This window comes from Myotis myotis, unplaced genomic scaffold (genome assembly GCF_014108235.1).
Source record: "Myotis myotis isolate mMyoMyo1 unplaced genomic scaffold, mMyoMyo1.p scaffold_m19_p_3, whole genome shotgun sequence".
Lineage (NCBI taxonomy): Eukaryota > Metazoa > Chordata > Mammalia > Chiroptera > Vespertilionidae > Myotis > Myotis myotis.
Window position 1 is genome coordinate 191,231,672 of NW_023416335.1, and position 13,341 is coordinate 191,245,012.

At 45.1% G+C, this 13,341-nt stretch overlaps 1 protein-coding gene across 9 annotated transcripts; it reads left to right on the forward strand.

Annotated features, from left to right (window-relative positions):
• The first annotated feature begins 1,099 nt into the window (after positions 1-1,099).
• Positions 1,100-13,261, forward strand: M6PR (mannose-6-phosphate receptor, cation dependent). 9 transcript variants are annotated; one of them, XM_036302036.1, is made up of 10 exons: positions 1,106-1,310; positions 2,231-2,295; positions 5,327-5,499; positions 5,823-6,024; positions 7,324-7,490; positions 9,101-9,210; positions 9,479-9,609; positions 11,343-11,469; positions 11,935-12,053; positions 13,046-13,261. In XM_036302036.1, the coding sequence occupies exons 4-10, from the start codon at positions 5,846-5,848 to the stop codon at positions 13,080-13,082; spliced, it is 870 nt and encodes a 289-aa protein (XP_036157929.1). In that variant the 5' UTR covers positions 1,106-1,310; positions 2,231-2,295; positions 5,327-5,499; positions 5,823-5,845; the 3' UTR covers positions 13,083-13,261. The 9 variants fall into 9 exon arrangements, with proteins under 9 accessions (XP_036157937.1, XP_036157936.1, XP_036157935.1 ...); XM_036302038.1 differs by lacking the exon at positions 5,327-5,499; XM_036302040.1 differs by lacking the exon at positions 2,231-2,295 and having other exon boundaries at positions 5,324-5,499.
• The last annotated feature ends 80 nt before the right edge of the window (positions 13,262-13,341 follow it).

A 13,341-nucleotide genomic window follows, 5' to 3' on the forward strand; every position in this document is an offset into this window, starting at 1 on the left:
CATAACCCTAGAACACAGACAATGGGGAGGTGAAGGCCTGGGAAGGAGGGCGGGAAGCGGGGAGGATTTGGCTGGAAGAGTTCATGGGGGGAAAGGAGGACCTATGTAATACTTTCAACAATAAAGATTTTTTAAAAGAAAAAAATCAGGCCAGTAGAGCCATGTACAAGCAGTGAGCGGGCATCTCGGAGTGAAGAATTCTGAAGAGAGTGAGCCCAGGCAGTCACGGGAGCGACAGCATTTGAACTGAGTTCTGGGAACCAGTGGGACTCCAACAGGCGGCTAATAACACTGAGGGAAACCGCAAAGGATCTTAGCAAAGGCACAGAGACTAAAAACGCGTTCCTTGCTCTTTAGGACACCGGAAGTGCGCACAGGATGGACAAACGTGGGTTGAGGATGCAGAAGAAACCTTGCGAACAGAAGTGATTGCAGAGTGTTTGCCACGCAAAATGCCAGGAGACGGGAAGGGAATGCTAAAGATAAGAGTAACAAAATAACAGCACACCCCAAGGTACTCAACTGTAGAAAGGAAAGAACAAAGCTGTCGCTAAGAAAGCCAGAACGGCCACGAGGCAATCACTCCTCACAGCTTCTAGGCACCAACACTGGTGACAGCGAGACTCCAGGCCGGCAGACGGCGAAACAGCGCCTCCCGCAGGCGGCCAATCACCTGGGGAAGAACCGCGAGGACGAGACCTGGAATGGGAACTACAACTCCCACTAAGGCCTGGAGCACGGGGCCCCACCGTACTTCCGCTTCCGCCCTCACACGTGCTTTCTTCAAGCCGACCCACCCGGAAGCGGGCCGGGCATGTGATCGCGCGTGACCACACGTGACGAACGACGAGCGTGTTTTTCCGCTCCGCCCCCCGCCCCTCGCCCCCCCAGCGGAGAAGCCCGGAGGCGGGACTCTGGGACCCATTGGTAGAAAGGCAACCCGAAAAGGTGGAACTAAACTTGAAAATCTCGATAGTGATTGGAGTTGATAGGACAAGGGCGGAGCCTGACGCCCAGGATACTGTCCAATCAGCGTCCAGGATGGTCAGGGAGGGGAAAGGTGGTGAGAAGGTTCCGTGGTCACCAGCCGCGGGGTCTAGTGGGAGGAGCAGTTGCCCAGCTGCCGCCCGGCGCTTCCTGTTTCCGGTTCCCGGAGTGGAGCACCGCGAGGCGCCGTGGGGAACGCTGGCGGTGACAAGCTCCCTGGGACCGGGGTCTGCGGCTGGCCCCTCGCTGGCCCTGTCTCCCAGCCCCAGGCAGGGACTCCCCTTGGGAGTCTGAACTTTGACCACTCCCTTTGCCCACGACACGTGAGTATGAGGGGTTGGTGAGCGCTCACATCCCGGCGTCGTGTGACAGGGGCCGGGACCACCAGGTCTCCCTTGTCCAGGGTTCTAGCCCCAGATACAGCTAAGGAGCCCTTGAGCAGCGTGGAGGCGTCGGCGAGAGGGCAGGAGTCGCGGAGTCGGAAGGGAGTGATGGGAAGGGACCCCCCGCGACCATGGAGGGACTGTCCGTGTGTTTGGGAGGCGGGGAGAGGAAAGTCCCCCGGTGTGGGGTGCGCCTGAGGAGTTACCGGAATCTTGGCCTGCATGGCGAGGCGGGTAGAGTAGCAGCATTGGCCCTCGGCAGTTGGAAAGTTGGGGAAACTAGGGTTCCCAGGCCCCTGGAGAAGTCTGAGCGGCGATGCGTGTGCGGCGTGGGGAAGGGGAGCCAGGCCGGAGGCTGCTCGCGTTTCTCTGTGTCGCGCGCGAGCCTCTGCCCTGAGGCGCAGAGCTGCTCGTACTCGGGCTCTTGAGCGCGGGCCCTTCTCGCTCACTGGGCTGCTCCTCTGAAAGCGGAGGGTGCAGCGGGCGGGCGGGAAGGACGGGTGTGGACATGAGCCATGAGTCAGGGAGACGGCAGTGGAAATGTCGTTGAGAAAATGGAACTCGTGGCTGGTCCTGGGTGAGGAAGACTCCGTGATGGGAACGAACTGCTCCCCAGTTCCTGGTTTAGTTCTTGATCATGCCGCTGACGAAGATCTGTTTAGCATGGCCAGGTAGAGCTGTCATATAATGAGAAAACGGAAGGGAACTTTTCAAAAATCTGCAGTCCTGCCCCCACGCTTCCAAAATACCCAGACACACCGGCACCTTGAGGATCTAATTGTAGCGCATTAAAGGGGGGCCGCCTGGCCCTTGGATGTCATGCTCTTCCTGATACCTTTTTGCACCCCCGTGTTTATCAGAAAATGTCCAGCAACTAACTGCCTTTATGCCGTGAACCGCCCAAATTACCCCAGTAACTTCGCAGGTATGTAATACTTGTAAATAACCTATGGGCAAGGAACGTAACCTCTGTAAAGCATCAGTTTCCTCGTTTTTAAGATGGGAGAAGTTATATCTACTTTCCTGGGTTGTGAAGATTAAGGAACATAATCGCGATAAAGCACTCAGCACATGTCACCGAATCGGAGAGAACAGCTCAGCCCAGCATGTAGTCGAACCTCAGGCGAAGAAGGAGGAGGATGTAAATGGATTCTCATCCTAACTTTTTGAACCAATGAACAAGCGAAAGCTCGTTCAACTCAGCTAGTGCTGAGGGCAGGGCGGTTGGCCTGTCATCCTTTCCCAGTTTTGTGAGATTCCTTGTTCTCATCTGGGAAAAGAAGTCAACTGTTAACAGACGAGGAACTGACTTTGAGGCCAAAGAACACAGCTTTCTGTTTGAACATCCCTCTAGGAAAACTGGGTCCTGAGAAGAAAAATCTTGCAAGCCTAGCATGTTGAACCTTTAAATTAGGTCTTTAGAGAATATAAGGAAAATGGCATGCTAAAGCAATCTAATAAGAGATATCTTTTGTTTCTCTTTAGTAACTCAGCCGGTCATGTTGGGTGTTGAGCAATGCGTTAATTTAGGGAAGGTAGGAGTTTGAGGTCTGAGTTCTTTATTCCACCTCCTGTACAGTGAACTGTGTGAGGCCTCACTACCCCTTCCCGTTCCTCTTCTTGCTTTGTCAAAAAGAAAGCAAAGCTTTGGCTGCCTTCTCTGATCCCACACAAAAACTGATGTGAAAGGAGACAGGTCTGCATATAGCAATTAAATATAGACCGTCAGCTCTGAGGGCAGACTTACCTGGTTCACGCTACTGTCTCTGTCTTCTCATCTGTAAAATAGGGACAGTAATTGAATTTACTGCATAGGGCTTTTGTAAGGATTAATTAATGTATGTGAGGTGCTTCAAACAGTGCCTGGCAGAAGGCAAGCACTCAGACTGTTTCCTGTTGCTGCCTTCAATGCGTTTATGGGACCCTCGGTCTTTATAGCTGGCTATAAATAGTCTGTGGAAACACCTTATTAATATCACGGTAGTGAATTAATGTTTGGAGCACACAAAGTCAGGGAGACAACTTTCCATGCATTTGTGGTCCTAGTGGAGTATGGGAAACAGTAGGTCAAATGTAAACTTGTTCAGGGGAGTGGAGAAAATTCATTCAGAGCTCAGAGCTTCCATTTTCCTATCTTTAAACTTATTGGTACACCTTAAATTCTGCCTATTTTCAAGATTTTTATTCTAAAAATGCAATGAAGGTAGTGGGCAAGCATGGAAAAGAATTAGAGGACTTTAAAGAGTATTGGAACCAAAGTCCAGACTTGTAATATTGGAAGCATTTTATTATAAATGAGAAAGACTTGAAAGAATTAAATTTTTGTATCAGAAAAATTAATGATAGTGCTATGAAATTAACAAATAGCAGTGGCCTAAAGGGTCATTAATGATACCAGAGTGAAGTCTTTTTTACAAGGGTAAATCAGTGTGTCCTAGGTATGAAGATAGATAAAATGAGTTTGGGAAACAGAGCCTCATGTTTCTATTGTAGAGCAGTACAAGCAACAAGTCGATTGGATTTACTAAGTTATAAAGTGACTTGTCGACCCCCAAGGATTGTCAGGAATGTGGAGTGTAGAAAGATAACTGTACTTACTGGAAATCTAGAAACTCTTGAAATTTGTGACTTGTATAGCTTAAGTTGAGTTTTGGAAGACTTCTTCAAACTACTCATTTTCACCTAATGAATGTTCTTCGTATCTATATATATAAAAGCCTAAGTGACCCTTAATACCGAACGACCAGTCACTGTGATGCGCACTGACCACCAGGGGGCAGATGCTCAACGCAGGAGCTGCCCCCTGGTGGTCAGTGTGCTCCCACAGGGGGAGCGCTGCTCAGCCAGAAGCCGGGCTCATGGCTGGCGAGCGCAGCGGTGGTGGCAGGGGCCTCTCCTGCCTCCACTACAGCACTGAGGACCCCTCGGGGGATGTCCGCCTGCCAGCTTAGCACGGAGCAGGCTGGGCTGAGGGGACCCTCCCCCCCCCCCCCAACCCAGTGCACGAATGTTGTGCACTGAGCCTCTGGTATCAGTATAAGACAGGGCCCAAAGTACTGAGTCTCTTTCTTTTATATCTTTCTTCATAGCTTTCAAACAGACCCTTTCAAGTGTTAAAGTGTAATTTGAGTGTTACAGACCCTATCAAGTGTCAGATTATAATTTCAGTGTTATCTTAGGGAGGGCACTGGTTTAAGTAATATTTATGAACTCTAGCCCCTGCACACACTTCTCAGCTGTTCATTTTCTATGTGTTTTTTTTTTTAATACATTTTATTGATTTTTTACAGAGAGGACGGGAGAGGGATAGAGAGCCAGAAACATTGATGAGAGAGAAACATCGATCAGCTGCCTCCTGCACGCCCCCTACTGGGGATGTGCCCGCAACCAAGGTACATGCCCTTGACCAGAATCGAACCTGGGACCTTTCAGTCTGCAGGCCGACGCTCTATCCACTGAGCCAAACCGGTTCTGGCCATTTTCTATGTTTATGGCAAGTTCCAGGCAGAGCCCCCATCCCTCTGGCCTCAACCTCTTCCCTTTAAATATGTGGCCAGCAAAACTTGTTTGATCCTGCCAGGAGCATATTCTGGTGTTAAAGATTAAATCTTACATGGCTGATATAGTGGAACTGCGCAAAGTTTAAAGTATTAAACTTTAACTGAGATACCGCAATCTAACTTCACCGAACAGTAAAGAGGCAAGGATGTCTCTACTCAGGCTGTCAGAATTCTTTTTACTTTCTGACTGAATTAGACTGAAGGCTATATATGCGAGCTTCCTGATGCAGTTGCTTTTGGCAAAGAGCTATTAAAATCTATTTGTTGCATATGTCAAAGACTCTTACACTTTCTGCATAATCGAAATATCATTCATTGGTAGTACATAAGTATTCTGTACCTTTTTGGTCCTTCTGACAGTTTCTAGAACAAAATATGTGTCTTTTTTCCCAGTAGAACTGAGGAGTTGGTAAACTGCTTTGGAAGTTTAGATATTCTTTTTTAAGCACACCTTGCAGAAATTATCAACAACAGCCTGTAGACAGTAACTCTTCATCAAGGCCAGCACTGTCCTCTTTGCTGAATGTACATTGTGTCCCTGTCCTGAAGGGGCACAGGAAGGACAGCAGGTGAGCAATGGTGTCAGCTAGAAAGAGGCTTTCAAAATAAGTTTGGGGGGGATGAGGAGGGGAGGGAAGAAGCCTAGAGACCTAAGAATCCAATTCAGAATATTAGGAGACAGGAAAATAATAACTTGGATGACAGCTAAAAGTTTGAAATAGGCAGATACAAGAAACAAAACCAAATTCACAATAATGAAGAAAACCGGCTATTGTAAAATATGAGGTGATAGGTGGAAGATGAAAAGGTTTTAAAAAATACCTTTCATTTAGTACACATTCATATGCTTTATCTCTTTCCCTTCTCTTCTGATCCTCCCCCCTTCTCCCAGCATATACACTTTCTCCCAAAAGGATGTCCCCCTTCTACAGCTGCTGGGGGACTGGACCACTGCTGCTGCTCCTCCTGGCCATCACGGTAAGAGAATCCTGGCAGGCAGAAGAAAAAACCTGCGACCTGGTAGGAGAAAAGGGCAGAGAATCAGAGAGAGAGTTGGCTGTACTGAAGAGGATGACACCCCTGTTTAACAAAAGGTAAAAATGAGAAGAACCTTAAAGAGCTAGAGAAAATCATTGTTTTTCCACCTCGCCTCTCCAGACAACCTCTGGTACCCCCACCTCCACAGACCCAGCTCTCCAACTTCAGATAGTCCCCAGATCCGGACCCCAGGACCCGACAGACCCCAAACTCCCCCACCCCACCCGCAGTACCCCGGGCCCCAGGGGCTCTTGGAGGGAGGTGGTTAGAGGTGATACTCACCAGAGAAGGGCTTTTTTATTGTTATCCTCACCCCAGTATATTTTTTCCATTGATTTGTAGAGAATTGAAGGGAGGGAGTGGAGAGAGAGAAAGCAACATCGATGTGAGAGACACATCGATTGGTTGCCTCCCGCAAGTGCCCTGATGCACGCATGCCCTGAAGGGAGTTGGGGGTCGAACCTGCAACTTAGGTATGTGCCCTTGACGGGGAATCGAACCCAAGACCTTTCAGTGTGTGAGTCAGTGCTCTAACCACTGAGAAACACCAACCAGGGCAAAGAAGGGCTTTTTTAAAAGAATCTTTTTCAACTCTTACTGATTTTATTTTGGCATTACTATTGAATATGGAGGGGATACATGTATAATAAGCTCCTCTCTATCTTTATCTGGGATAGCTGGTGCTATCATGCTTGCTTTTATGATACAGAGCAAATCCTCACCCAGTTTTTAGTAGCATTGTGCATTTCTCTAATGCAGAAGAGCAGTGCTTCTAAGGCTGGATCCAAGAGACCAGCTTGTAGGAATCTAAAAAGCATTATTAAATGCTTTCATGAAATAGGACTTTAGAAGTATCAGATAACCATAATTATCCCTATACACATCATCATCAGTGTCAAGAATCTTCAGGTATATAAATCTGAAGATGACCTTTAAGGAACAAGGGAGTATCCCAAGAACATAGACCCTTATTCACAGGGAAATGGTAGCTAACACTTTAGCATAGTCTAGAGCAGAGATAGTCTAGGAATATCTAACTGTCTGGATGGCGTATTTTAATCAGTGATCATCAACAATTAGGATGGACTGTCCTAATTGATGAGACATTAAAGTAGATAATGCCAAGTCTTAGGTACTGTGGCTCTTTTCTCTCTATTCATCATTCTTCTGGTGAATATGCAGCAAGGCTGTCAGGGTCATTGTTTCATGATTCAGCAAATATTCACTATTACATTTAGCCATGACATCAGATAAATTGAATGCACCTTTTTGGGGGTCAGAGGTTGGGGGGTAAAAGGAAAAAGGGTTCATAGCTAGTAACTCTTCTCTTCTTCTTTCTCCTCCCTTCCTGACAGCTTTGAGAGCACTGTGGGCCAGGGGCAAGACACGTATATGTACAGATTCAGGGTGTGCAGGGAAGCTGGTAACCACTCCTCCGGGGCAGGCTTGGTGCAGATCAACAAAAGTAACGGGAAGGAGACAGTAGTGGGGAGAATCAACGAGACTCACATCTTCAATGGAAGTAAGACTCTCACTGTTGACTGATTAATTGATCCCAAATCAGTCTCTCAGGCAATCCTATATGTCCCTCCCCGTCTCTTCAGAATATCATATGGTATGTGTGGTTCAGCATACCTCAGACTATAAACCACAGGGTACCTAGTCCCACAGCTCAGCTCCTCTGGAGCCAGGGCTCAGGACATTTATGTGTTTGTTTTAAAGTTAGGGAAAAGCTTAGGCAAAAAAAGAAGAATTTAGTGGAATTATATAGCCTGGAGTCCTTTTAATACTTAATGCGTATTTCATGCTAGGCTTGAAAATATCAACCACGGCCTTTTCTCATCAGATTAATCAAACTTTGCCAGTTAAGTTATAAGAGATCAAGTTTTGCCAACCAGTCTACAAAAATTTCTCCGCCAACTTGTGATAATGATGGTGATAACATTTCTCAAAAGTCAAAGTCTTATTGCTGGAAAAGATTACATGAGCACCTATAATCTAATTCTTTCCCTTAAGGTAGGGGTGGGGGAACCTTTTTTCTGCCAAGGGCCATTTGGATATTTATAATATCATTTGCAGGCCATTATCAATTTAAAAGTTAGCCTCCTATATTTGGTCAAACATTTAATTAAGTCACCCCTAAAGCCTTGATGGGGCCAGACCAAATGATTTCCCTGCCCTTATGCAGCCCTCAAGCCAGGCGTTCCCCACCCCTGTCTTAAGCAGATAAATTATCCCCCCAGTGCTATTTGCTAAATAATATAAATGACAAAAGACTAGGTTTTGACTCGTATCATATTGACTTTAGTGACTGAGAAATCTTTTCACCTTTTTTTACTGTTTTCATATATGCAAAATTGGAAGCAGAATCCTTACCTTATTGAGCTTACATGACTTTTTGAATCAAATATTTTGCAAAAGAAATTTGAACACAGTAAATACTGGAAAAAGAAAAAAAAGAAGAAGAAGAAGAAATGCCTCCCAATCTTAAAAAACATCCACTTTGAACTAATCTGTGGCTAATTTAAATCTTGGGCTTTCTCCACCACCCACTAATTGTAAGGGGCCGCTTCCTTTGATGTTAGCAGGTGGTCAGCAAATGTGCACCATTGTTAAGAAATGAATCACAATTAGTTTTGCACTATCAGGAGCCTACTTCTAATGTGGAAAATTAAGATTTTTTAAAATTTTTTTTTTACATTTTTGTTGATTTCAGAAAGGAAGGGAGAGGGATAGAGAGATAGAAACATCAATGATGAGAGAGAATCACTGATCGGCTGCCTCCTGCACACTCCCTACTGGGGATCGAGCCTGCAACCCAGGCATGTGCCCTTGGCCGGAATTGAACCTGGGACCCTTCAGTCCGCAGCCGATGCTCTGTCCACTGAGCCAAACTGGCTAAGGTGAAAATTAAGATTCTTGTATGAATATTTGATTCTTAGTTGTCAAAGCAAGGGAACATAAAGCCAAATTTTAGCTTGGCATTTCCAGTATACAGAGTTCATACTGATGAGGGTTATTTTAATTAAAACCAATTTGTCTGAATGTCCCAATTCCATCTTACCACAGTATCCAGGTCTGCCTCTACTTTTCCCCCACCCCCAAAGCTCCATTTTCCTTGTCCCTCCTCAGGTAATTGGATTATGCTGATCTATAAAGGGGGTGATGAATATGACAATCACTGTGGCAAGGAGCAGCGTCGTGCAGTGGTGATGATCTCCTGCAATCGACACACCCTAGCGGTGAGGCGCCCTGGGGCACATGAGCCTAAAGAGAGAAAAGGACTGACCTGAGGTGGGAGAGACTTTCCAGAGGGGACAGGATACTTTGGGATGGATTAGGGAAAACTCAAGGTTCAATTCCTCCCTGTATCTAGACACCCATCTTCAACATACATGGAAAATAGGCTATTGGACCAGGAAAACAAATGTTTTGGAGTTTAGTGGGGGTTTTTTCTTTATTTAGATGGAGTCAAAACATTTTAAATGTGTTTTGTCCTTTCATCATCAGGACAATTTTATCCCTGTATCTGAGGAGCGAGGCAAAGTCCAAGATTGTTTCTACCTCTTTGAGATGGAGAGTAGCCTGGCCTGTTCCCCAGAGGTCTCCCACCTCAGTGTGGGTTCTATCTTACTTGTCACGTAAGTACTCTTTTTTTCCCTTATCAGTCCAAGCCTTTCCCTTTTTTCTTTTTTTTTTTAAATCCTCACCTGAGTATGTTTTTAATGATTTTTAGAGAGAGGAGAAGAAAAAGAGAAACATCGATCGATTGCCTCCCACACAAGCCCCAACCCCGGGGATCAAACCCACAACTTGGGTATGTGCCCTGACTGGGACGACACTCCAACTGAGCTGCACCAGCCAGGGCTCCCTTTTTTTTTTAACTCATAATTTCTTGGATGCGTATGGGCATAAGCTGTGTGTGTGTGTGTGTGTGTGTGTGTGTGTGTGTGTGTGTGTGTCAGAGAGGGAGAGGGAGAGAGAGAATTGGAGGGTGAAGAACTTTGTGAGAAAATCCTCATTAACCTCTGACTATTCAAGTTTTTAAAAATGAGATTTGTTTTGTCCCCAATAAATATTCACATTTGAAGGTGCTTTTTTTTTTTCCCCCTACTGGAGGGCTGGACAGTTTTTAATACTATCCATTAGAATAGCAATTTTCAGCCAGTGTGCCATGTGATACACTTGTGTGCCACAAGAATTTTTAAAACATGCAATACCTGACTAATCAAGGGCACTGACCTCTTTTCCCTTAGATTAGCAAATAAAAAAAAGACAACAGCCCAGCTGGGGTGGCTCACTAGTGGAGCATTGACCTATGAACCAGGAGGTCATGATTCGACTCCCTGTCAGGGTATACTGGTATGCCCAGGTTTCAGGCTGGATCCCCAGTAGGAGGTATGCAGGAGGCAGCTGATCAGTGATTCTCTCTCATCATAATGTTTCTATCTCCCCCACTCCCTTCTTCTCTGAAATCAATAAAAAAAATAATAAATTATTTTTTTAAATGATGACAGCCACCCTATCTGATGTGGCTCAGTTGCTTGGAGCATCGTCCTGTGCACCAAAAGGTCATTCCGAAACCCGGTCAGGGCACATGCCCAGGTTTCAGGTTCCATCCCTGAAGGGGTGCATAGAGGAGGCAACCATCAATGTTTCTCTCTTTTTCTTTCCCTCTCCCTTCCTCTTTCTCTAAAATCAGGTTTTTTTTAGGTCTGGCCAGTGTGGCTCAGTTGGTTTCAGTATACACTGAAAGGTGGTGGGTTCAATTCCTGGTCAGGGCAAATACCTAGGTTGGAGGTTTGATCCCTGGTCAGGAGGCAACTGATTGATGTTTCTCTCTCCCTTCTCTTCCTCTCTCTAAATCAGTTTTTTTTTTTTTTAAATGTATCCTCAGTGAGGATTTTTTAAAAATTATTTTTAAGTTTTTTTAAAAATGAAACAACAAACACAGCATTAGTCCTCTGGTATGAATGAATCAAAATTATACCCCTTTTTTTGGTCAGATTTGCAAAAAATACATTTTCTGGTGTGCTGCAGAATTTTAGTAATAGCTGTGTGTTCCATGAGATGGTTAAAAATTGCTGCATTAGATTAGAACTTTTGGACAGACAGAATCATGTATCTAAGAGTGACTGTTGGCAGAAGTCAGTCATTTTTTTTTTGTGAGCAGTTTGCTTTTCTCAGACTGACAGTGCTCCAATTAGTTTTCTAGGGAAGCTACCCAGCCCCTTTTCATTTAATTTCACTACATTTTCCCCCTTCTTTTTACAAAACACAGCTTACGAAACAGCTAACAATGAGAACAGAGATTATCCTTAGTACCTGAGTTTTACTATTTCTTGGTTTTTAAGTACAGCTCTTTCTTCAACAGGTTTGCATCACTGGTTGCTGTCTATATCATCGGGGGGTTCCTATACCAGCGATTGGTGGTGGGAGCCAAGGGAATGGAGCAGTTTCCCCACTTAGCCTTCTGGCAGGATGTTGGCAACCTGGTAGCAGTAAGTAACAGGGCAGCTGGCCGGGCCTGTAGCCTGCATACAAGGTTGAGTGACCAGCCACCTGGTTTGCCCAGACTGAGGTTTCCTGAGACACAGGACTTGGATGCTAAAACCACAAAAGGGCCCAGCAAGTCAGTTGGTTGCCCCTAGTACTAAGTAGTATAGCCTCTTACTGTCCGGCCTTGCGAAGACTTGGCTGGAAGAGCAACGCTGTTGCTTAGATTTAAGAATCTGATAAAGCTGTTCATGGGCCTAGATAGGAAGAAGGTGAGACCTAATTAGAACTTTTCTCCTGTTCCCTCCACATTCAATTTAGGCTGATCCTTGGAGCTTTGAGGGCTTCTCTTCATTATGCCTGGAGAACACTAGTGCTTGCCACATTCTTAGACCATAAATATGCTCTGCCTTACCCTAAAGTTGGTTATTCCAAATGACCATTTTCTTCCTTTGTTTCTTTCCCTACAGGATGGTTGTGACTTTGTGTGCCGTTCTAAACCCCGAAATGTGCCTGCTACATATCGTGGTGTGGGGGATGATCAGCTGGGGGAGGATTCAGAAGAAAGGGATGATCATTTACTACCAATGTGAATGCACTTTATACGCCCAGCTTCTTCAGTCCCCCAAACCAAAGCATACTCAGCCAGATTTCTTAAGCAGTCTATTGCAGCCTCTCATCTCACCCTAAATGTTGCTCTTGCTTTCAATTTGCTTTTGGTTTACATCCTTTTCTCACTATAGAAATGCCTTCCCTTTGTTCCCTATTTTTGTTTTTCCCTCTAGAGAGGTACTATAATAAGGCCTGTGACAAAAGGCACTATGTCTTGGTATAGGAAGGTACATGTAGGACTAGTTATGAGCAAAAGCATGTGGCAGATTTGCTGGCCTTTTCAAACACATTTTCACAAGTTTTTGAGACACTGGAATTCTTTAATTAAAAAAAAAAAGGAAAGAAACATTATTTATACAAGGTTTGATTGCTTTCATGCTCATAGTCTCCATGAGAATTTGCATGTAAGTTCCTGCTGCTTGGAACTACTTTGCAGTCAATACTTGGTTGTAGTCCAAGTAGTCATTTGGTCTGAACCTGGGGATGTGGTGGACCTGCTTCTCCCACCTGTGGGGTTAGGATGGGAAAAAGTGAAATTTCCCAGGTAGAGGAGTATAAGGTACCATCACATCATTCATTGGCATTTTAGTAACTTTGTAGCTGGAACTGGCCCTCGATTGTGGTCTTGCAGTTACTAGTTCACATGTAGCCAAAATGCCTAACCCACAGGTCTGATCCTTAAACAGGGAAACTGAAAGTGATCTCTCCCACTTGGAGTAAAAGTTGGTAAAGCCTTTCTTACCAGTGTTTCTAAACAGGGAGCACTTTCTTCACAGGCTTGTCATTTTGACTTTATTTTTTCAATCTTCTGGAAAGGGAATGGAGGTAGAAGCAGGACATCTAGGGCTCTGCATTCTCTGCTCTAGGCGTGGAATCCTACTATGCCTGTCCCTGCTTCTGGCTCAGGGAAGTATCTTCTTGCCCACATTTCTGTGGGGAGTTTTTAATGCTCTCCACCTTTCTATTTAGGCCATGTGCCCAGAAACCTGGCCTGATCTTTATTTAATAGTGAACCTGTGCCATTGAAGAGTAACCTGGCTCCACGGGGCACCAGAGGATGGAATCAACAGGCAGGGGCCTTTTATAGCCTTAGAGGAGAAAATGATATTATTTCATCCTTGGACTTTTAAATACTGTTGGAATGACTTTTGTCTTTATAAACAGGGAAAATAATGTTACAGAAAACATCTTTTTGTTATTTGTTCGCACCCCTCCCCACACTCTAGTGTTTTAAAAATGAAAAAAAAAACCCTAACATTTTTGTA

What these genes read in the sequence shown, in the direction of transcription:
- M6PR (XM_036302036.1), top strand. Translation starts at nt 5,846, where the DNA reads ATGTCCCCCTTCTACAGCTGCTGGGGGACTGGACCACTGCTGCTGCTC. An exon ending in ACACCCCTGTTTAACAAAAG is followed by an intron (nt 6,025 to 7,323) that starts GTAAAAATGAGA and finishes CCTTCCTGACAG; the next exon opens with CTTTGAGAGCACTGTGGGCC. An exon ending in GACTCACATCTTCAATGGAA is followed by an intron (nt 7,491 to 9,100) that starts GTAAGACTCTCA and finishes GTCCCTCCTCAG; the next exon opens with GTAATTGGATTATGCTGATC.